Source organism: Anarhichas minor, unplaced genomic scaffold (assembly GCF_050575085.1).
Source record: "Anarhichas minor isolate MPS153535 unplaced genomic scaffold, ASM5057508v1 ptg000017l, whole genome shotgun sequence".
Lineage (NCBI taxonomy): Eukaryota > Metazoa > Chordata > Actinopteri > Perciformes > Anarhichadidae > Anarhichas > Anarhichas minor.
Genome location: NW_027466463.1, coordinates 14,377,439 through 14,402,065, shown reverse-complemented (window position 1 = coordinate 14,402,065; position 24,627 = coordinate 14,377,439). Strand labels below are relative to the sequence as shown.

The 24,627-nt window shown below is 44.0% G+C and overlaps 1 protein-coding gene across 3 annotated transcripts in view; it reads left to right on the top strand.

Moving 5' to 3' along the window:
• The window catches only part of vti1a (vesicle transport through interaction with t-SNAREs 1A), a 105,243-nt gene that overhangs the window by 63,267 nt on the left and 17,349 nt on the right, over window positions 1-24,627 (top strand). The window contains exons 6-7 of one of the 3 annotated variants that reach the window (XM_076093840.1): window positions 4,410-4,480; window positions 7,784-7,845. In XM_076093840.1, coding sequence (XP_075949955.1) covers window positions 4,410-4,480; window positions 7,784-7,845 — 133 coding nt within the window. Of the gene's footprint in view, window positions 1-4,409; window positions 4,481-7,783; window positions 7,857-24,627 lie in introns of all 3 variants that reach the window. The other 2 variants (XM_076093842.1, XM_076093843.1) reach the window with 2 other exon arrangements.

The following is a 24,627-nucleotide window of genomic DNA, read 5'->3' as shown; positions in this document are numbered from 1 at the left end:
AAACGTAAATCTGGGGATGTGAGAATTTGAGGCTAAGGTGGAGAGAAGAGTGGAGGTGGAGCTGAAATAAGAAGGAAAATATAGCTTTCAGTTCTCTCCACCCCGGTTCAGCTTTAAACAAACGGTTCTATTACCAGCTGCTCTCCTACAGGCCCGCTCATTTATACCCATTAAACTAGCGTCTTATCACCCATAAGACGTCTCTTACGTCTCTCCATCTACCGATCGTCTATAATCAGCCATTTAAAACGGCAGCGGAAATTTCTCTCGCGCCTAGTTTCGGTCTGACGGACAGGCAAACGAGACGGGAGGAGGAGGAGGAGGGACGGGGGAGGAGAGAGAGGGATATTTTCTATGGAATGATGAATAGGCCAAGTTGAGTGGCTGACTAACTGAGATCTGTCTTAATCAGAAGTGATTTGTCAGAACAGGAGCTCTGCGGGGTCAGGGCGCAGGCGATGAATAAAACAGAGCCTGGCGGAGTGAAGAAAGGCCCCAGAAATCCACCCTGACTGCCCACCACCGCTCATACACATGCAAGGGGAAGGGCCGACGCATGGGCTAAGTCAGTGTGGACCGACTCTGCTTCTGCCTGCCCAGAATATCTCTGGTTTTGGGCCTTTTCATGAAGTGCTTAGACTCTGCCTGCGTCTCTCCTACCTGACACAGTGTGGTGTTGAAGAGGAATCGATGTTAAACAGGGTGGAAAAATGTTTGAAGACGATGCACTTCCTCTTATGAGACGCTAGGAATCCTTCATGCGAAGTATCAGTTCCTGATTAACGTAGGTTTTTATTATAAGTAGTAACCTCGTAGCTAACATTGCTAAGCTTCCAGATGCTACATCCCCCCCCCCCCCCCCCCCCGTGACCTAGCACTTGGCACCTCTTTATTTCGAGCTGTAGCTCGGTGCGAAGGCGCTAGCCTCATGGCCTGTGGGCTCAGCATTACAAATACATCCCAGTGTGGGTACAACTTTGATGGAGGTGATGAAAGTCTGTCACCAGGCAGTTGTAGACTTGAGAAGCTGTTAAAAAGAAGCTTCTCTGGAAGTGTACAAAGACAGGTAACTTTATTCACCTGGGAGTCGCAGGCATATAAGTTGACTGCTGCACACTCTGTATGTGTGTGTGTGTGTGTGAGAAAGAGAGAGAGAGAGAGAGAGAGAGAGAGAGAGAGAGAGAGAGAAAATGTATGGTCTAACATTTATTAGGCTCCTCCTCACTTCCCCTCAACCCTCCCATGGGTCTCCATACCCCGTTTGTTGGAGTGTGTGGCTTGTGTCCGGATACAACTGTGTGTGGTAACCTTCAAAACGTGGTCTCAACTGCTTAATGAAAAGGAGCTGTGCTGAGCCTCAGAGCACACCACTGTCAGGTCTTGTACCCTTTCCGCTCTGGGGACGGAGGGAGCAAGGCACAAAAAAGAGAAGAAAAGAAAGAGAAAGAGCCCTCAGACAGTGTGTAACTGCTCTGAAACAGCTCCTGTAAAATAGATGATGCCTCCAATTAAATGTGTCCATGGGCTGGAGAAAGTTGAAGGCTGTGGAGGGTTGAATGCTACCAGAATTGTTGGCTTTCTAAACTGTGTTCTCCTGAGCCAGAATGGGGGGACTTGGGCAGTTTATGATATTTGTATTTTACACAGAATTATGAATGATTAGTTGAGCCTTTTCTTCAGAGAAAATAAGAATTCAAGAATAGGACTGCAGCTAACGATTAGTTTCTTTATTCGTTAGTCTTTCTATTCTTTACCCAACTCAGTTTTTGGTCTGCATAATGTCACAACCTAAGCTCAAGATGATAATAACTGATGTCATCATATCGCTTAATGTTGTCTGAACAACCTTCCACCATCCAAAGGTGTACAGTTTACTATCACTAGAGCAGCACAGACGTATTGGTGTTGCTCTATTCAGGAGTCGAAGCAAACACAAATGTTTCTCTCCAGCTGTGTCTGGCTGGTTTTATGGCGCTTGTTCTCCACTAGTAAAGTTAATCGTCCAGTAAATATATTTTCCGTCCACCGTGTCATTTTTACCAAAACGGTAGAAGAGTTGATAAAACAGAGCGATGTGCTCTGTCAGTTGTGTGTTTAATTCCTGATCCAGACATGATTTCCCCCTTCAGTCTAATTTGTGCCTTCAACTTTTCTCTCCTAATTGTTTTCTACGTTAACGTTGGGGGAATAAGTTGAATTCAGGCTCACTGGTGCTGGTGCGAGTGTCATGTAATGGAATAATGGGCTTGTTAAATGGACCTTTGGGGATGAGGGATCTTTAACAAGTGAGTCAGAGCAAGGCCTCTGGGCCAGGGTTATTTAAATTGTTAATAGCTGTTTAAACAGGAGGGGAATATTTTAAACACTAACGAGCAACAAGTCAGGAGCATTAACACGAAATTATTTCTCCTCTCCTGCTCAGTTTTTATCAACTGTGCATTGCTCCTCTTTTTAATGCCCCACATTTTGTTCTGGTCATTTTGTGCAATATGTAATATTTTAACGATACAAGTCCAAATCGTACGCACCAACATGCATTTAAGGCCAGTGACTACCCAAATAATTCCAACATAAACATGAGCTCAGATATTATTACAGGAAGGACCAGTTCGTTGCATTTCTTCACAGGTGTTGACAGTTTTGGGTGGAGCCTCGTCTACATTAAGTGCATGATGATGATGATGAAACGGCGTATCGCGGTATGCAAGTAGTTTCCTCAGGAACCTCCTCATTATTCTTCTACGTTCAATTTTCTGATTTAAACTCAATATTTTTGCGCCATTTGTTGCCCAACCAGTTCTTTCTCCCGGTAAGTAATGGTGTTTTTCACAGACCACTGGACAGCAGAGCTTAAATGAGACGAATGGAGATGTAGATACATGCCAGAGGATGAGCAATGCAGGGGAAGACACATGATAAAGACAATAAACAGCATGCATTCCCTCGGGAGGTGTTCTGTACATCCCTTAGGGTGGTGGGGGGGGGGAAATTTTTTTTAATTGACCTAAACGTTGATGAAACCATGATGGTCTTTATAAAACATGTCTTAACAGAAGGTGTGTAACGAGTGCTGATCGCTCAGGTTAAGCTCTCATCGGAGGCCCTTTCTCCTGCTACCTCATCCATCTTTTTATACGTTTGCAAACCTTTCCAATAATCAAAAACAACCCTCTGCTGCTGCAGTCCTTGTCACACTCATTTATTTAAAAAAGCAGCCCACAGCCCTGACAGAGATAGATAGATGTGCTTATTTGTCTTTTAAACCGAAGATTTCTGCAACAACTCCCTTCCTGTTTGTCCCTTGTTCTTCTCCAATGGGGACGGGGGTGGGCTTGTATTTTTATGGTTATTAATACCTGCACTCAAGTCTTTTAATCTGCCCTATTTGTCACATGTGACTGTCTGACTGCACTGTTTAATCTGGGTATCCTTCAATCTGTCTCGTCCCAGATTAGAAATTAATGAAGGCAGGAAGAGACACATTTGAGTCACTTACAGTGTAGGGGGGAGGGGGGGGGGGGTAAAGGGATGGGATGAATGGGAGACGAGCGTCATTCATTTGACAGTGCTCTCTCTTTTCCCTCATCCCCTTTCTCCGTCTGTCTCTCTCTATCGTTCTCTCTCTCTCTCTCTCTTCTCTTGTTTAGCTGCCAGATGTAGCCCATTTTTGCACCGCTCCCCCCCCCCCCCCCGCCCCCCCCCCCAAACAGGCGCTCAGCACGTGGGCCCTTTGGTGTGCGGCACCTGTGTAGTGTAATACAGTCAGCAACTGCGTTGTTTATTCCGGATTTGTTTGTTGCGCTTGAAAGCCCGTCTTTGATCCATGCAAAGATTCTTCACTCCTTTTCCTTTTTTCCCCGATTCATCCTCAGCCTCCCTCATTTTTAAACGCTAATACTGTCGCAGTACGTTTACACTGATGGCAGAGCAGTGGGTATTTTGATTGGGGGGGGCTTATTTGGTTTATCCTCCTTCTTTTTTTTTTTTTTGCTGCTTTCTTTTCTCATTCTCAACCCAGGGGACAGTAAAATGACAGTGACCAATGACAAGCTTGTCAGGTGCCTTGTCGGGGATGTTTTATAACTGTGCGTTAATGTGTTTACATCTACAACTGACGAGAGGCATTTAAAAACAGTGGCTTAATGAATATTGCATTGGCTGAGTGGACCCCACTGACAGGCCGGATGCTGGGGTATTGTGCCCAAGAACTTGTTGTCTGTTTGCTAAAGCATTTTAAAGTAGGATTTCAAAAAAACAAGCTACAATATTCTACTCCCTGGCCGCCTGACAGTCGGGGTGCGACATTTTTGCACAAGGACTGCAGAATGCTCGTTCTATTATTTTTCACATTTCATTTTTGCAAATGTCAGACACGCGCTCTTCTCATCCGGCACCTGCTTATCTTACAGAACAAGTCGGTCAGGAGATTCTCTCCAACCTGAACAGTGACCGTGAGAAGATCCAAAGAGCCAGAGAGAGGGTGAGTGTACGCACATGCCACCTGCACACACTCATCTGTCTATTCTCACAAGTGTTTGTGAGACCGTGAAGGTGTTACAGCTCGGTTAGCAACATTGACAAGATTCACCACTTTCTGCGTGGTTTGCCAAGTAAGCACACACAAACATGGCACACACACTTTCTCTAGGATTTTTCCCACTTTTCTTGTTCTCACCTGATCCGGGGATGATCCTTCCTCACCTGCCCTCCTTTACTTCCCCAGCACTCTTCTCCACTTTCCCTCAGAGCGTCCCCGCCCACCGACCCCAAATCCTTAGCGCTGCTTCTCCATACATTCAACAGAGACAGAAAAGACCAAACACAGGAAGGGGGCTCGGCACTGACTGCTCCCTCCTAAAGACCACAACATGGCAGTGGGCCTCGCACAGGCGATTTCAAAGGAAGTCAAACATCTCCTTTCAAAACGGTCCACAGCGTCTGCAGAGAGTACCTGCTCCCTGTTTCTTTTGCTCTCTCTCTCCCTCTCCCTCTCTCTCTCGCTTCTTCCCATGAGACTTCTTTGCTGAACCCCTTTAACCACATGTACACACACACACACACACACACACACACACACACACACACACACTCAAGAGGGCTTTAAAGGCAGCTTGTGGGGCAGAAGCAAAGTAAAAAGAAATCAAGATCTAAAGACACAGGATGGAAGGGCTGGTTAACACCTCTTTTGCATTAAAAAGAAGGTGAAGGAGGTATAGTTTTAGCATTACTGCCAACACATGAACAATCAAACCTAGCGCAAACACACACACACGCACGCACACACAAACCCCTATGCTCAGCAGGGGGTGTGGCCTTTTGTCTTGCTTTTATGGTACAAATAGAAGTCAATGGAAGGTTTCAACACTGGGTCGAAGCAGTTCACTCCCAACTCTGAACCACAGTGGATTGAAGAATGTTGTTTTATAATCCTCCAGGCCAGCTCAGGCGCAGACAGGTATTAGGGGGGAACGTTTTAATATTAATTCCCTAAAATTAGTATATCCTTGAATCAATAATTCCACGGTATAAAATTATTAATTTGAGGGTATGAATCCTAAATTTAGGGAACAAAATACGCAATTTGTGTGCACAAATTATTAATTTGTTCCGACCCCCCCAATGAATAATTCTCGCCTTCAAATGACTAAATCAGGTTACCACATGTGTCCTCTCTCTTCTCTATTGATGACATGAACTTTGCATTATTTGTCCATCTTTGTGTAATCTCAAATTATTGTAGGCACCATGAATTATATAATTTGAGGGCACTCCAACTCTGAAAGCTAGTTGCTGGCCTTCTTAGCCTCTTATCACTTACTGACCATACAGAGCTATAACGTCAGCGTCGACTGTTCCAATAGAAATAAGTATTCTTAGGGTAGGATTCATTTGAAAGCTCAGATTATTATATAAAAGGATTAATTGCATCATTTGAGGAAACAAATTAGCGATTTCTTTTATATTACCATGCTCAGTAATGAATGTGAATGTGTGTGGATTTTAATCCCACAAAGTGATCGAGGGTGTCTTTGCTGCGATGAATCCTCTCGTTCCTTCCTCCATGTAGGCAACCGCAGTTAATTTTAGACACTCAACTGCGCTAAAATTTGAGTTAGCTTCCATTTTAGGTTAAGGAGGATAGCATGAGATTTGGTGAGAGGCTGAGGAGAGAGAGCGAGGAATGGAAAGAAGGAATGATTCAGAGAGAGATGTATTTTGGGAGAAAGTGTGAAGTATCTAGGGGACAGATCTGTGGGTAGAGGCAGACATCAGGCAACTGCAGGACTTGTTGTCTTTGCCAGAGGGCCCATACCCCAAGTCCCCCACCTCCTACCCTGTACCACATGTATCTTTGGCTCTCGCAACCTGCATCGCACCAACCCAGGCTGCCAGAGGGTGGGAAGGAAGGATGGAAGAAGAGGAAAAAAGTAGCAGTAAAGGAGGGGTGGGAAGAGAGGGTGGATTGAGAGATGACTGCAAGATGAGCCAGAACAAACGGGGGGGGGGGGGGATGAGTGATGCTGGGGCCATTGTAGAGGAGAGGAAGGTTGGAAGAAGAGATGTGAAAGTGAGGAATTAAAAATAGAATACATGTCATTGTAATACACTGATGAAAACATACTGAGTGAGAGTGGCTTTATTATCTCAGAGAGAGATGAGGATGAATTACTCCCTACTGACTCTCAGAGAGAAGCTCTCTGCACAAATTCTTCCCCACATTCCCTCATCATCCTCTGGAAATGCGATTACAGGTAGACGTATGTGGCAGCTCCCTTTAGTGCGCTGTCAGCATTTTATTTTTATTTTTTTTTGTCACACTCGCACCTTGTTGGCAACATCTCTGCCAATTCCTTTTTTTCCCCCAGTGAAAGTGCCTACGCCTTATAAGAGGATAGAATGAAAACATCTCCCTGACCCCTGAGGGGAAAAAAGACAGAGAAAGAAGAAGAAGATGGAGCTATAGAAAGGGAAATATTCAAGGCAATTAGCCCTGAATAGCCATGTTCATTATTTCAAGTGTGCCTTCAAGGACTCCCTGAGCTTGTTACGTACGTCAACAGTCAAGGGCCCTTCTCACTATTTTTCTCACACCATCCTAATGTTTGCTGTGCAGCGAGGTGAGCAGATGGCTATTAGAATGACATGACCTCCTAAGTGGGAATCTGCCGTTGAAGACTTTTTTTTAAAGTTACAGAGATGTTCTACCTGTAAACAAACAGCTCAGGATGGCTCACTTGGTATTAAAGGTTATGTTATGTTTGGGTAAATCGTGCAGCTTTTTAAAGTGGATCTAAAAGTATGTTCAGTCGGGTTTGTCTCGAGACGGGTAAACCAGAAACCTAAAGCAGAAAAAAAAAAAAGCTTCTTATCAAAGGATCTTTGATTCATCCCTCTAGCTCGCAACCAACAACTTTAGGTGGAAGGATAAAGTGTCAAACTTTAGAGGTGCCTTCTGAAATTGCCCTTGAGCAAGGTACTTTGCCTTGAGGCCAGTAGTACAAGGCTGTGTAACAGTATAGCCTCGCACAAGCTCAAAGTAGCACTGTAACAACTGCGATGGCTTTAATGTTGTAACACGTTTTCAGCAATTAAATGTTTCTGGTCGAAAACAAAAAAAACGTTAATTCATCAATAAAAGGTTTTAATAGCAGTGTGTTTTATACTCTTTTAAACTTGATTTTTCACTCCTGTAGTTTCGACGTAGACTGTGTGTAATAACCTGGAGAATTGTTGAATCAGAATGCAAACTAAAACCTGGTTTTCCCCGGTTCTGTCCCCGCAGCTGAGAGAAACGGACGCCAACCTGGGCAAGAGTTCTCGCATCCTTACTGGCATGCTGAGAAGGTAAGAGGCAGGTACGCACCTCGTTTCTGCACCTCTCTGTATGTACCATGCTTTGACTGTGCCGTGAGCTCGCTCCATGTCATCGCCAGCCGATTTAAGTTTATTATTAAACGATCCATCTTTCTATTTATGATGAGTTGCAGTTGGCCACATTGCTTTGATTTTCCAGAGAACACAGGTGGGGATGGATAAACAAACAGAATAACATGTCAATGAATGGATGAATGAACACACTATTTGTATTTGTATAAAGAAATACTAAAAAACACTTACTGTACGTTTGAACGAACAAACAGTGTGAATGGCTGTTCTGTTACACGCAGTGGTATTGGTGTTAAGTTCCAGTAAAAGGCTGGAGAAGACAAGTACACACTGTACATGTCTCCATTCTTTTCTTCTCTGTGCCTTTTGTTTTTCACAAAATGCACTAAACAACCCATGTCCAACTTGCAGTCTTTGTCTCGCTCGCCTGCTAGTTCACGCACGAGGCATCCCCCAACAATCGCACAAACACAAGCATTCACACGCAAATATTTCAATAGTCCTTGGATTATCTTATGCAACCGCCACCTTACACACACACACACATGTGAACAGTCTCGCACGCACGGACACACACACACACACACACACACACACACACACACACACACACCGTAATGTCTTGTCACATCTCCATTTTATAAAGTGCCTGTGTGCCTACCCCTGAACCGTGACGCCACGGTTTTGTTTCTCGCTCCCTCTTTCTTGTTTTTTTTCTCTCTCCCTGTCGCCCACTGTGGATTTTGATTAAGAGTAATATGTAAATGACACCGACTAAATGTAAAATCCTGGGGCCAGGAAGGAAGTGTCAATTGAAATAGATGCTTCAGTGCCCGTGGACAATTTGGAGGGCGGCTCACAGGGCGGCCGGCAGTTACTAGAGAGGGAAGGCCTGAGAAGGGCTGTGACGCCGACTGTAACCAATATTTCTGCATATGTCTCCATTTTGTCAAGTCTGATTATGGGAAGAGGAGGAGGATCGCGGTGGGGGGGGTGGGTCAGCTCGCCTGGCACGTCACCCGAAGCTGTCCAGAAATCATTCATCATTCCTTCCTCCTTGCCTCTTTTCTTCCCTCCACCCCCTTCTGGTGCTGAAGTAAATAACACACTTATTTCAATATTATCATATTAATGTTAAAGTTCAGCTGTCACCTAATGGGAAGACTTAATCAGACGTAGCATTTTAGGAGGCAAGCTGCCCACCCCTCCTACTCTCCAGCCTCCTCTCTTGACGTGTCTTTCCTCCTCTGGTTAGCGCCCCGCTCAAATCAGGATTTATGACGGCCCTCCAAAGTGGGGCCCGGCGGCGAGCCTCTTCCACTACCGCCCGCCTTTCTGCTTGATGGGAGCAGCGCAACACCCCCCCCCCCCCCCCCCCCGTCATTCTTTGACAAAAAGTATTTTCTTTCTTTTCGTTTCTTCGCTGTTTGAATAAAAGGAAGCGTGTTTTGTTGTAAGTTTATGGGCTGGAAACGTCAAATCTGAAGTCATTTATAACCAGAGCTGGAGAACTGAGAGCGAAAAGTAAATTCTGGATGGTTCAATGATATTTCACCCCCACCCCCATTTAGGCAATTTGTCCTCATTTCCCCATTCATTTCATTATTTGCTCCCCCAGTTTTCTGCCTTTTGATTAATTGTGTATTTGTGTGCGATGTCAGAGCATTTGTAGTTTCTTTACACTGATGGTTTTGGTTTGGGGGTAGTTACTCTGTCATTCTCCAGTTGTTTGTCTCGGCTGTAGAAGTAGTTTATTTCTTTCGGTAACAGGAGTAGAGGACTTTTACGAATAGGTGAGTAAGTGAAGTAGACCTAACCTGTTGCACTTATGACACAAACCCGATATGGACACAGACACTCGTACTCTGGTATATATTCCATCTTTTTGTTATAATAAGCTAAATGTAAAAGCCTCTACAATCATTTTGTCCAGGCAAAGAGCTGTGAAATATTGTTTTACATCAATAACTGAGAGATTTAGCATTATTTTCCTTATACTGCGATAGTAGCAGATACATAAATACTGCAGCGATTTTAAGTTGATTATAATCAGTCAACACGTTGGCCTTCATCAGTGGTGAGACAAATAGATCCACGGGATAATTGGTGTCCTTTTTCCACTGTTGGTGTAGCATTTTTTTTTTAACACCTCTTCTTGAAGTGTCCTTATGGTCTCAGGGTTTCACCCCAGCTGAAAAACAATTAGACACTCATTACGCTAGCTGTCAGAGTTCAAGAAAGCCAATTAACTTAAAGACTTTGTGAATATCACTTATTGTAAGAAACATTCAGAAGCGCACACACGTCTCCAATAGCTGTTGCTTTGTTTGAAAATGAATCTAACAAATGTCTGACTGTGAAACTCATCACTGCTAAGGAGTTAGTATAACGCACTGTATAGGTGCTTTTCTATTGGCTGGGTCATGATGACGAGTCTTCCTCTGTCTCATGTCACGTCTTCATTTACTCAGTGGATGTCAGTGGTCTAGTGGTGGGCATCCAGGGCATCCACTCTTAGTTAATTTTTAATTCAATTTTCTGAAATCCTTTGGGTTTTAATTATACCGTGACAGGCACAGTGATCCTAATGAGGCAGAGAGGCAAACCTGATATCATATTAATATCTATGATCATCAAAAGATCTATTATCATTTCATTTAGTTCCTGTTGAGCGTTACCTCCACAACCTTTGCACCGCAAAGAAAATATATTTTTACAACTTTGATTGGTTGCATTTCTTATTCAAAAAAATACTGAAATACTTGGTGATTTAGGTAAATCCAATGTAAAATATTACATCAGCATCTAATCCAGGTAGTGGTTTTAGATTTTAATCCTTGTTGCCATCAAGCAATACCATCTCAAATTGCTTCATACAGACAAATTTCCCCCTGGGAATGAATAAAGTATATATCTATCTATCTATTGACAGTGAATAAAACACAGATTTATTCGGGTCTGAAATTGACCTAATTTGTAAAATTAGACCAGCAGCGGGCTTGTCTTTTATCAACCGAGGCTTTAAGTGGGTCTGTAAAATAAACACCTGACCACAAACTTGAGCGAGCATTTAATCCCCACAGGCTGAATTATTCCCCCTCATTACTCTCTCGTGTCGTATGATTTATGGATGTAAACTTTGTTTCGTGGATTTCCCTTCAAACTAATTGGTCTTCATCATCCACCCAATTCAAAGTGTGATTTTCCAGTTTGATAGATGTATGGCTTTGGTACAGTCTGCATTGCGACGGGTTACAGCTCACAGCGTGGACCACTATCCCCGATTAAAGGAGCCACAGACCTTTTGATAAGGCATCTGTTGTTTACAAGGCGTAATGACACTATGGCCTCTCGTAAATGGCCCTGTGACTGTGGCATGAGCCTTCCTGCTGCTATACTGAAACATCTCAAGCACCTCACCCACCACGGTCAGATCAGTTGGGAGTGGGATGCGGCTCCAGACCCAGTTAGGACCACTGGGGCTCCTGGCAGCTTCACGGAAGGAGGGGGCACAGTGAAGGGCAATGAAGCCGGACGAAGAGGGGGGAGGATGTATATTTTGAAGCAGAGGGGTTGTCTACTCTCGCTGGCAGCTGATCCCACATGCAGGTGGTCGACTCAGTCGCCAGGCAGATCAAAAAGTCAAGGCCCCGGGTGGACCTCCCTTTGAAATGGGAATGGGGCCTAGATATCAGACAGAAAACATAAGCAAGCTCCCAGCCACAGAACAGCTCCATATTCATGGCTGGGACTGGCAGTAGCGATGGGCAGGCAAGACGGACAGAGCCTCAGCCTTCAGAAGAGGACTCATGCACACTCTGGACACTGATTAAGAGATCAGCCCATGAGCCAGGGATGAGGATGATGCAGTCGCTCACAAGCGGATGCAGCCGCACTGTTACCACCAAGACACCAACTTCCTTTCTTGAGACGTGTCTCGACAAGCTGTCTTAATGTGCAGCCCAGTTCATTTCTTTGATTTTCCCCTGCAGGTACCTCTGGTCAAGTTGAGTGCAAATGTAGTACAGCTAAATAAGAACAAGCCCCTGAGTTATGCCGTTTATCATTTACTTAAATGAAAATTAAACCCGTTTCATATGACTAATTGGCAGTATGTATAACTCATCCTTGCCTGTAGGAAAATCAAAAGTTTCCTGCCTGCGTTATTCACAGGAAACTGGAAGGTTTTTTTTCCTTGTTTGCTCGGCCCAATAAACACCCACGCGAACAATGTCATGAGCCGAGAGACCTTAGTGCACGGCCCCCCAATAAAACATCTAGAGACGGAAACTTTTGATAAGATCTGTAAGTTTTGCCTTTATCCTGTGCTATTGGCAAATATATAATCTCTCTCGCTCTATCCATCTGTCTGGAATATTAACTACTGGGATATATGTAGGTCACATAATTAATGGAATTCAACTCTACCACTGAGCTGTGGTGGGATCGGAGTCTCGGGGCCCTCTTGATGTCTCGTTATGAAGTTGAACAAAAAGATTCAAATTTTTTTTTTAATTGAAGCTGAAAGATGTGGAAGATTGCAGTTCAGATGTTTTGCTGTTTTTTTTTCTTTTACTTTATTTATTTGTGTTGCCCTTTTTTTTAGGCTGCGAAGAGCAATATAAAAACATAATTACAATGTTGTGGGGTCAGGAGAGTCACCCCAGTGGAGCAGTGGCAGGCTTTCTGGCTCTGTGCTCTATCATTATACCTACCTATGCATTTACAATCCTACACACTCCTATATTTCTTCTTATTCTGTGTTTCACCACAACACTGGAGTGTACGCCATATCTTTGACATTGTGTAAGACATGTCCTATTTTGCGTTCTATTTTACTTTTGTGCTACAGCTGAACTCGTCTCAGTAGCCATCGCCGAGCTTCGTGTTTTCTGTCCCGAGAGTGGCAGATCACTCCCAGTGGATCCCGCTCTCTCTGATCTCCTCTCCATGTTGCTGCCACGATAATTCCATGTACTACGTTTAAACGCATTCCCTTTGCTTTGCAATTTGTTCAGCCTGGCGTCACAACCACCCCACTCCCCCCCTCCCCCCCCCACCCCCATATTGCTGCATCCCTCTGGGTCAGTCCTATCCCTGGCCTTTTCTGCCCCCACCAAGGAAGCATTCTGTGCTTTTCATGTCCAGTCTGTTTTTATTCTGGCAAAGTGCCAAAGCATGAATCGTATCTGACCTCACTGCAACCCCTTGCTAAACTTTATACACATCAAGTTGAGCGCAGCTGTTGTGTGCATGTGCATGTATGCATATTATGGGTATGTTCAGTGGATTAAAGGTAGCGTGTCAGCCTGGAAAGGTGTTTGCTACCGTTGGCAGGCAAGCAAGTAGTACAGGAAGACCTTGCTGGTCATTAAGGCCCATCTCTTATTGAGGCGGGAAACAATAATAATACATACATTTATAATTCAACTTCTTTATTTGGATCAAGTTAAGTCACTTTCCTGTTTTGAATGTCAGATAAGTGTCTTGTTTGGAGATACTTTTTAATGTGTGTGTGTCTGTGGTTACAGGCTGCTGCTGGGAGAATGACAGGGTGCGCCTCAGCCTCATTACTCACTGCTCCTGAGCCAAACAAGCACCACTGCCACCCCTCTCTCTCTCTCTCGCTCTCTCTCCTGCTTTATCTCTGTCTTTTTCTCTCTTTCTCCACCTCGCCCATTAGAGAGTGCTGATGGGACGTTTTTTGCAGAAAGGAAAAAATACACACACACACACACACACACACACACAGAAGCCTGGGTTGTATAGAAGAAGGGGTTGTTGACAAGGGCAAAGACGTGTTGTTGTTTTATATAAGGGATGCATTTGTCTGGTGAGGATTGACTCGCTTAACTGGCTGCCAAAGCCCCCTTTTTCTTCCTACATGTCTCCCTCTCTCTATTATCCAGCCTATAGCGGGCTTCTGTTTTTTGATAGGTCGGGACAAAGATAAAATTAAATTATTCCAAACATGGCGGTGAAGAAATTCTTTACGTTTTTTTTAAAAACCAGTTGTAGACAGACAGCTAGCTTTACAGATAGTACATTGTGAATACTCTCAATTCATTTTAAGGTAGAAGGCATTTGAAATCAAAGCACAACAAGCAAAAACTAAGGTAAAATATTGAGTGAAACTGCTATATCAGCACAATCTAGTCCCAGATACGGACATCAAGGCTGAACTGAAGCATTCCAACAAAAAAACAACACTCTTTGCACGATTACTTCTCCAAATGCTCGAGGGTCAGCCATCCATGCCGTTGAGGTGATGCTCCGTTCGACCTCACTCATAGCATCCCAGTTGATGGAGCTTCTTTTTTTCCCCTTGCTTTAACCCTGACAGACTGTCGTTCTGACGAGATGACTGGAGATCAGTGGCGCTCTCATCCCTTGAAGTGGCTCCAGGTGTCACTCCAAGGGTACCCGCCCTGTTTGATCTGCCGTCGAGCGCCTGTCGGGCTACGGCACCCTCTGATTTCCCGGTCAGAGGGGAAAGAGGCTCTCCTGTCCAAAAGTTCTACAGCTACTTTTGAGTGACAGCTAGGGAGAGGGCTTGGTGGCTAAAACCGCAGCCATAAGCGTTTCCTGTCATTATTTCCTAACTCCCAGTTTGCAGCTATAGGGAACCCCCCTCACACACCCCCTCATGGGAGCATTGTATAGAGGTGATCTTGATGTTATATGCTAGGTCCCAGCAGTCCAAACAACAGAAAAGGAAACAAAATAAACATCAGAGGAAGCCAAACCATTTTCACTGATCATGCTGTGCGCCTTGTCTTAAGAAGAACAAAAAGAATCCTCTCAAACATCTTCAGATGCTGTCCAACGGAGGTCCCTGTCTTCACTGAGGAGTCGCACAAACAAACAGGACAGATGAAACAAAATGGAGGAACGGAGGTATATAGCTTTTCAGTACACATAGATGCCTCTATCCTTCCTCTCTTTCATTTTATTATATCCGTTACATTTTTTTTTTCCCCACCTACTGTGAGCTTCTTCAGAAATTACAGGTGAGATCTCAGTCTGTGGCAGGGCCTGCCTTTCGTCTAGAGGGAGCAGGGGGAAGGGTGTGGGGTTTGAGGGGAGGGGAGGGAGGGAGGAAAGACTGAGGAGGAGAGGAAAAAGAGATTCATGCTTTGCAGTACTGCTGTGTTGTTTGTGGCACTCTTCCCTTTGTGTGTCTGGCGATAACTTATTCAGCACAGGGCCATTCATCCAGGGGTTGAGCGCGGGCGTCCGTCAAGACGGAAAATAATGAGGCGACAGCGGCGCAGAGGATAGCTTTCTCCCTCTGCCTAGGTAGCCCCCTCCAACTCCTCCTCCCCTTCTCCATCTCCTCCTCCTCCTCCTAGCCTCCCATTATCAGCCGATTTAAATAGATAATAGGGGGCCTTCTTCAGGACATTTTGAAGCAATTAGAACCTATCACATTGTCTCTTATTTGACTGTTGTTCCCTCCCAGCAAGCCATCGTGCATACTTTTGGGCATACTATGCAACAGCTGCCTGGAATATTGTGGAATGCCACAGCATTACTAGATGCCAGTATTTGTGTCAATGAGAAAATGAGGCTATTTTGTTTCCTATATCTTTGCAATAGACTCAGTATCCATATGCGCATGTCGGGCTCTATTCCATCTTGAGCCATGCCAGGACATGGGATCCCTTTGCCATGATAAGTTGCTCTTGGGCAGCATTGCTTGCCAAGATAAAGTGGCTCGTGCCCAAAAACTTGCACTATACATACCTTCCCTGAACTTTCAGTCAGCTCTCATTTTGATCATTTCCCTCACCATCTTTGTACAGTTCATTTTGTTGGCTAAAAACATACAGTGGCACACAGCAGTTGGAAAGGGAAGACCTCAGCCCCATGTGCTCGTGAACTGCACTATTCGAAATTATTACAGCTGATAACTTAATAGGGAAGCATGTCCAATAGGGTTCAAGATTGTAGTTTGCGACTATGTATAGTTTTTATTCCCGACAAAGCTATCCAAGTAGTTTTTCAAAACAGTGATAGTCTCAACAAATCTAAGTCAGCTGTCTAAGTCGTGTTTGCATCAGGATAGATGGTTAAGTATAGTTTTTGCTGTTATTGTTGTTGCCCCTCAGATCTCTCTTTGGCAGGGTGCAAGAGCTTGAAATATTTACAAATGCTGAATTTTGACTCGTTTTCTTCTTCTTTTTAATATTTTCTTCCAACCCATCAATCATTTACTGCGCCTCTGTATATCTGTATCTCATCCGAACAGACCCCCAGGATGGTGCAACGAAACAAAGGCAGTACACTGTTGCCATGTTGTTGATGGCATAAAAGATCCCCTTTATCACAATGGGCAAAACAATAAAAAGAGGACCACTTTTCTTCAAGGAAGTGAAAAGGTTGTAAGGCATTTGTAGGCATCGGGATTAAAGAGGAGCTCCTGTCAAAATACTTAAACGGAGCATTGGTCTCTTTTCGAAACAAAAAGCCTAACCTTGAGTGCTTTTATACTTGACACAAAAATATGATTTTGATTTTTTTCTATACCAAAGGCTGGAAGGCAGAAGGACTGACCCCATCACCCAACCCATCCCATACTTTGGTTTGGTGTTGCTTGCTGGGAAGGGCATTTAGAAAACAAGGCTTTAAAAATATCTTATTTGCCCAATTCAATCTCTGTCTGTTTACTATGAAATTAAATCCATCTTATTTTCCCTCTTTTGGCTTAGGAAATTAATTCTTGGGTCATCAAGTCATTATATTTTAGGTCGATAGTTTCATTATTCAATAGTAGTAAATAGTGAAATTCCTTCTCACTTTTTGAAGCTAAATACTTCTCTGCATTGTATCCAATGCTATGGATAGACACTTCGTCTCAAAGAATCTTTAAGTGGTTAAGTGAATCACTACAAGCTTTTGTTGTGCATTGATAACCCAATTCAGCGTGGTCATTGACCCTTTAGAAAATGACTAATACATTCAAAGAAGCCATCATTTTAAACTGCTACTGCAGCCTATAGACTGTATGTCATCCTCGCAAAGATAGCAGTCCAAGGCCTTCTTTTTAAATTGTAATAAAACCACTTTAATAGTAGCTTATATCATGGTGAAATAGATGTATGCAGCTACTGTTTGTTATCCATAGCCTCATAGATTGGGAGCATTTCAATTGCCTCTCAATGGCAAACAGCAAACAGTCCAAACTATGGCAAAAAAAATGGTGACAGAGCTAACGGTGTTTACCTGAGGGGAAACTGGAGGTTGGATGCTACTCTTCCCGTTGTCAGCTGTAACCGCCATATGACATCAGTGCAGAGCAACGGCTCGGAGCTGGTCAATGCGGCACGCTCACATGCACCAAAAGCACACATGCTAGCAAAGCAAGGAGGAGATTGGATAACAGCACAGACAGAGGGAGAGTGACTTCCTTTTCTGCTCAGGTACACTGATATCGTATCGGCACTCAGTATTTGCAGGTATTGGCAAAAAGCCCAGGTGTTGGTATGGGGACTGAAAAGGTTGTATCAGTGCATCCGTAATTACGTATAAGGACCTTTTGACCCAGCCTGCTTCGGCAGTGTTAACATTTAGCCAATGTTAACCACTTCCTGTCTTTGTTGTTTGGTGTTATTTAAAAATTTAAATGCGGCATGAGAATGTCGGGGATGTTGAAGATACTGCATTCTGACAATTAAACAAAACGAACAGGCTCTGACGATGACTCGGGCATGACCACTGAGATGTGTTGAAGGCTTCTGTGTGGGTGGAGACGATTGAATTGTCATCAAACCCACTAAAACACTTTCTTAGAGTTCATTTAAGACACAGGTTGTTTTGTTTGTTGCTCCAAGTCTCTCTCTCTAGATTCATTGTCCCAGCATTCCAGTGAAAGCATAGTCGGACATCAGATCACAAAGGTCCTCCCTCTTTTCATAATGGATGCCTCAAACCATCATCTTTTGTAGCCAAAGTCGTAAGGACAAAGCAGAGTTATGCCACAAAAGCCTGTAGAACCTTGATCAGCGGAGAAAACCCCAGTGAGATCCAATGCCCATAGAGTCCATTTTTAGCCCAGAGACCATAGGAAGTTTTCTAGATGTTGTATAATTAGACGGTATGCAGTTAATCCTAAGGGACCGTTTGGCAGGCCCCGTCTTTCCACTCACAAATTTTTCAATGTATAATTGTCTTCAACTTCTCAGTCATGGCTTTAAAATGATGCTTCTTATTGTTATAAAAAGTGTTGACGGTTACAGTCAACACTTCTTATAAAGGGGTCAAATAGACACATATACCTTGATACGCTGATGATCTAGCATCATTGTGAAAAGAGATTCTCTCATGACATACCCTGGCTGAGAAATTTGAGTCAAGTGCAGTACACGTTCAAGCCCCTGGCCTGGCTTGGGTTTTGGGGAGTGAACCAGCCATGCACGGCTGGTAATGACAGGTTCCATGTTGCCCGTGGCTTGTGGCCCACAGCACTGTTTGTTTGGAGAGTGGTGCTCGGCCGTGAAGTGCTGGCCCAGCTGGCAGCAGTTCCATTGCCCCTTTGGCCCGATGGCTGGGGCTTGTTTGGCCCACACCAGCCAGGCAGACTGGCATCCAGGAGTCTGTGGAGGAAGAGGTGGGGGGTGGGGGGGTCTGACAGAGTAGAGGAGCTGTTGGCTGAGCACCCTAGTGCTAGGCCAGGCTTGTTGCCAACTGGAGAGAAGACTTCCCCACTCCCACCAGGATCTTCACGTCTCTGTGGCGACAGGGATCTTAGTTTGCACCTCAAGGGTCAACATCATCCCATCGTGATCTGTCTCAGCTTGAACAACCTTGCTCCCAGAACAGCACTGAAAACTTTGCAAATATACATTTTGTTTTGCCCCCATATTGTAATGTAACACAAATATAGTTTTTTACACACACGCATGCATACACTTTGCCTTCACAGTCCAAAAGTTCAGCTGCCCATATTGCATCTGCCAAGGTTCTTGCAGCGGTGTGAAAATGAAAATGCTGACCTATCAAGTCATATTCCCTTCACTCTCTGGAATGTTATTTTCAGGATTAGTTCCTATGTTACTGGCAAGAGGAAAAATAAATGAATGCTAATCACAGTTTACAAAAAAACTAACACTAACTATTAACTCATTTAAAAAATGAAATCAGCAAAAAGTCTTTTGATAAATATTTTGATTGTATAACAAGAGGTTATGAACTCTCATAACTCTTTCAATGTGCCAGGCACTGTAAGTTACAGCAGTTAAAGACTATTGTACATCATGCAGCTGATTTGAGCAACAAGCATCACGACTGCTATACATGGCTCTTATCTTAGTCTGCTAGGCACAAAGATAACCCCCACATAAATATTCTGTAAATTCTAAACCATCACTTGAAGCCCTGAAAACCATTGCCTCTCAAAATGTAGAGCCGCTTTGTTTATTTTTTTGCTAGGTCACATGGACATCCTGTCAGCCGTAGTGTAAACTTTAAACCCCAACCCTTATTCTGATGGCGCCAGGGCTAACATTGCTTCAGTGTTAAAGGGAAGTTGTGAGGACATTGATGTCTTGGCCTAGCATCCTAGTGTCACTTTCCCAGCCTGTTTGTGGAGCCCGCCAATCTCCTCATTCTCCTCAGCTGAACTGAATGCATCACCGAGTATAACACACATGTGAGGAGCCCGATATCCCAGCTAACAACAAATGTTTTCCTACCGTTACCATTGCATTACTATCGTACACAGCCTCCGTATTTTGACCTGGCTCACACTGAGGCTCTGTCGGTCAGATATTTTGCATGACTCTTCAGGCCAAGACTCTATTTTATTTAACAAGACGTCGATGCACACCCATCCCATCTAAAAGTTTCCCTGTGGTATAGTGTTTCAGAACAGACTTGACATAAACCATTTCTAAACACTGGTTTCCTTTTTACCAATATTTAATTACATCGTTTGGTAGAGGCCGAGGTACAGAGTTGAAGCAAAGCACCATGTTAGCAATGCGTATAATAGTGAGGGATACCACAGCCAGAGGACAGTGGGTTGAGAAGAGGGAAAATATCGTACATGAGCAGATGCTGAAAGAAAGCCTAAGGTGTTAAGGGTTCACAGACTTTAAAAAGATATTTGATAAATTAAGTATGGCGAGAAGGTGGCTTGGTTGACTTTGAGCATTTGATTTGTGATCTAACGTCTGGTTTGTGATGATAGTATTGGAGAGTTATCAATCGAGAGATTTGTTGTCATTTTCAGAGCATCTTAACTTGCATGAGGTGCTACATATTACTATAAACATAGAAATAGTTAACACAGTTCCTCGGCCTTGCCCTCTGAATGAACCTCAACGGTCCACGCTCCCCATTCCGATATTAATTGTACGTATTGCGACATTCCCGACTGATGCCAGCACTATTACAGCATTGTTACTAACTAAATTGGCGTGGTTATTTTGTGCCCGTCTTTCATTTATTTTTTTACTGTTACCTCATTGCTCAACATATTTCAGCTTATTGTCAAGAGGCTAGCCATGGTCAGTCAATTAATTCTAGGTATACAAACTATTGGGTTGCATTTCAGTTGCACAGTGTTTCAGTGTATTATGGTGCCATGAAGAGTATCATTGTAGCCCAGAGCGATGGTTAAGCCTTCCTCCAGCTCTGTGACAAAGGCGGCTGTGAGGTCGTGCCCGAGGCCAGGACTATCAGAGCTATCAGTCCGACAGAGAAAGAGCATAACAACAGGCCCTGTCGAATAATGGTGTCAACACTGGGATTGTTAAGCTTCATTTGTGCAAGGAATGTCCCTGGTTTAATGGTGACACGACGCTGTCTATTGACTCAATGGGTCAGATTTTACCCTGTTGTTGATTCTGTTCCGTTCTCTGAGCATGTTTTGCCGTCGACTAGTGTATGGTAGTTTTATTCTGTACGTTGATTTGAAACATTTCCCATTCCTCAAACTTTTAAGATGTCACAGAGGTCGGTTGTTAAGGATAGTTGGCCTAAAGACATAGAGGTGGGAGGTGACATGGTAACTCGTGTTTTACTGATGCTTTTCTTGCCTCCCACTTAGACCTGTGTTGTATTTTTATTAAGTTTGGTTGTAGCTCAGTCTTCGATATGAAGTAGTAGGAATAATCCTGAAAGTCTGGCAGTGATTGTGTAAGATTTAAGGCCTATTGTCCCTGAGCTCAACTTACAAATGGACTCTTCAATTGCTTCTTAGTGATCTGCAGTTATGATGGGCAGACACCACTGCATCTTTTGCTTTTTAAACATGGCTTTTGTTCACATGCACTTAATAGTTTTAGCAATAAGATCTATGTTGAGAGAAGAGTTAAGTGCGGCCATGCTTCTGTGAAGGAGTCTTTCCGGATAGCGAGTTGCCTTCTGAACTGTCAGAATGTCCGTTATTATTTAGCCCCCTCTGCCATGCCTTACCCTCTGAGTTTCAGTGCTTCCTTTACCTGACGGGGTGGATAAAATGATTTCTTTTCTCCCCTCTTCTTCTCTAGTCGGTGTATTGCTTCCCCCCCCCACCGCCACGCCACATCCCCCTCCCTCTCTCTTAACGGTAAACGTTAAGATCCAGGAGTGGATCAATGGCTGTTATCCTTTGATGTGCTAGAACACATTACGAGCGGTGAGTTCTAATTGGAGCAGAGAGCTGAGGATCAATGTTGGCTGTAATTGCCTGACACAGGGATGGGTGTGAGACTTTATTATCATTAATATTTAGACATGATGTGGGAGGAACCAGCCAAGGCTAAATGTACAACGGCGGTGCGAGCCTTTGATCTCGGCAGATAAGCAGATCGATTGGTGGGGGGTGGCTGAAGGAAAAGAGGTCGCGGAAGTGTGGCGAGCTGGACGGACGAATTAGCGAGGCCCTCATCCTGGATTTTATCGGATTTCTTGGGGAAGTTTCCCTTCGGCTCGGGAAAGGTCACGCTATGCCTCAGACCTCCCCATAGCTAAAATAACAACCTGGTATCTGGTCGGCGTCAAGGGAGGAAAGAGGGCAAGTGGGTTTGATTTCAACTTTGGTCACAAATTGGAGACAACCATTTTATTTACACAATGGACACCATTAGGCATTCATTAATTCAGTAGTTACTGAAAGGGCAAAAAGTTCCAAATGAACCATGCCCTTGTTTCGGCGTTTTTGTAACCCTCACACGGTTTAGTTTTTCTCCAAGAATCTCACTCGTTTAGGGATGGTTTGAGATTTAGTAGTGAGAAGAAGGAAGGATGAAGAGATATTTAGTGTTTGTCTTTTTGACAGGGTCCATTGTTTGGGAGACGTAACAGAATATGACGACGGAAGGGGCCCTACGGGGCTCAGGGCTGCTTCCTTGGTGTCAGCAAACACAAGATGCTGTTACCTAATCTTACTGGTAAAGGAGTGGGACTGTCTCGTGGAACACTCCCTGTCTAGCAGCGTGACCAGAGGGGGCAGGGACCATCTATCCCCTGTGTCCGTGGAGGCTAAGGGCACGCTGACACTGTGCGGCTGTGATGTATACGCTCAATTCTGTCTCCTCTGTTTTTGTCACCGGGCTCCCCAGGGACTGATACCTTAATCATTGTACTTAGCGGGACAAAGATGGGTAACCGGTCGCACAATAACAGGTGTGTTAGTTTTCATGGCTGTGACCTGCTGCCTGATGTCGGACAGAAGGATAAGCCCGGCAGGATCCAGGTCAGCAGGGACAACGATCCGGAGAAGAGATTAAGTGAGGGGGTGATGTGTTTTAAAATGACACAGACTTGACAGTTCTCCACAGAAGTCCACCAATCAATTACTCAGAGAACTAGTTCTCCAGGTTGCACCTTTTATACGAGAACTTGAGCTTGAATCGCTTTACAGTTGCAAAGAGACAATTACAGGTAAAGACATAAAAGAGAGCAACAAAGGGTCCTCTGTGTTCATTCAGTACATATCAGAAATGACATGAAAACATTTACCATTGCCAAAATTTCCTTGGATTAGATTTTAAGTAATGCACGCATTTGCTGATAATCTAACAAACGTAGTAGCAGATTACCACTTTTCTCTTCTACACATCTTTTCATTGCTGCTTTTTCATTTTTTAAATGCAAGCCTACAGATGTTGAGCAGTATTACCGATGAGTCCGCTTTGTCTTTACATTCATTGCTTTTCATTCAAGTGTGCATCCCTAACAGTACATTGTGCAGAGGCTAGTACCATTGTGGAAAACCTCAGGGTTGTGCAACAAATGGCCCATTATGTAAGATTTGTATCACTACACCAGCTTCAGCAGTGTTAACACATATATGTATCTATTGTGTTTGGTTCTGCAAATGTGCACAAAGCCTGCACTGTCGATGAACCTACTGTAGTAACCAAAGACGAGGAGGTTCTCTCAATTACGACTTCAAAATATACGCTTAAATAATAAACGTGGTAAGCAAAACACGCATATCTTGGCAGAAAAGAGCGGACATTTGCCATGTAGAACTTTGCTTTTCATCAATAGTAAAAGCCAGCGCTCTTTTCTCTTTGAATACGTGCTCTACGGCCAGCTTATGTGTTTTTACCGTCACAGCGCCGTGTTTCCAATGTGCCCGACATTTTCAAAGTTCTTGTTTAGCCTCATGTAAGAGGCTCGTCTTTCGACGGTTAATGTTAAAAGTTAGCTCAGTATGCTCAGTACTTGGTATGCTCTCTTGTGTGCCCGAATGTGTGCGTGAATCTATCTGGTGTGTGTGTGTGTGTGTGTGTGTGTGTGTGTGTGTGTGTGTGTGTGTGTGTGTGTGTGTGTGTGTGTGTGTGTGTGTGTGTGTGTGTGTGTGTGTGCGTGTGCGTGCTCACATTTGTCTTTATATCTGCTGTGTGTGCGTGTGTGCACACGCCTGAGCGCATGTGAATGAGGGAGTGAGATAAGAAGGAGATGAAGAGTCGTTCAGAGGAGCTTTCTCACTCAGAGGCGTCTCCATCTGTTCGCCCGGGCCTAATTGTTCCTGGGTGCAAAGACTGGGGGGAAAAAGAGAGGAAAGCAACTGTACTCATCCCCTGTCCCTGAGTTATTTCTGTAACATTAAAAAAAAGCGCCACCAGCACGCTCCAGATTATTGCCATGTAAATAATGGCACTTGGCTCGATTCCCTGCTAATGAATGTCATTTACTTTTCCAAACGAGGATTAATTATCGACCGAGGACCTCTCTGTCCTCCCACAGGGAGCACGTCGCAATTAGCTGCTAAAAGATGGCTGCTACTATTTGTGGTTTTTTTTTTCTTCTTTTAAATGCGTCTATATGTACGTAAGTGTGCATATGTTCCTGCTACATGGTGAATAACCTCCCAATTAACTGTCTGTGGTGCTGCAGAGAGATATCCAGCAGGGGAAACGATGCAGTTTAATGTCCTTGCCTCGATCGGATACAAGGTTTTTGGTTGGATGTCGGTGTTGGACACATTGTTGTTGTGAAACTAGAGAGACTAAAGAGAGTTGTGCTGATTTGGAGCCAGCCTCCTGGTTGCAAAATAAGGCCAGGAAAACAAACACGGGCCTCAAATTAGATTTCCCAAAACATTGCATTCCCTCTCATTTTACACACCGCTGTGGCCTGCAGACCAGAATAGAATAACTCATGAAATCCACTTCAGATTGAGATCGGCGCTGTCACTGGATCAATCGGATGACCCCCATCAGAAAAATAGATCTAAGAGTCTTACATGATTTACGTACTTTAGGCATGTTGCTATTAAAAAACGACTTTTCCCCATTACTCTCG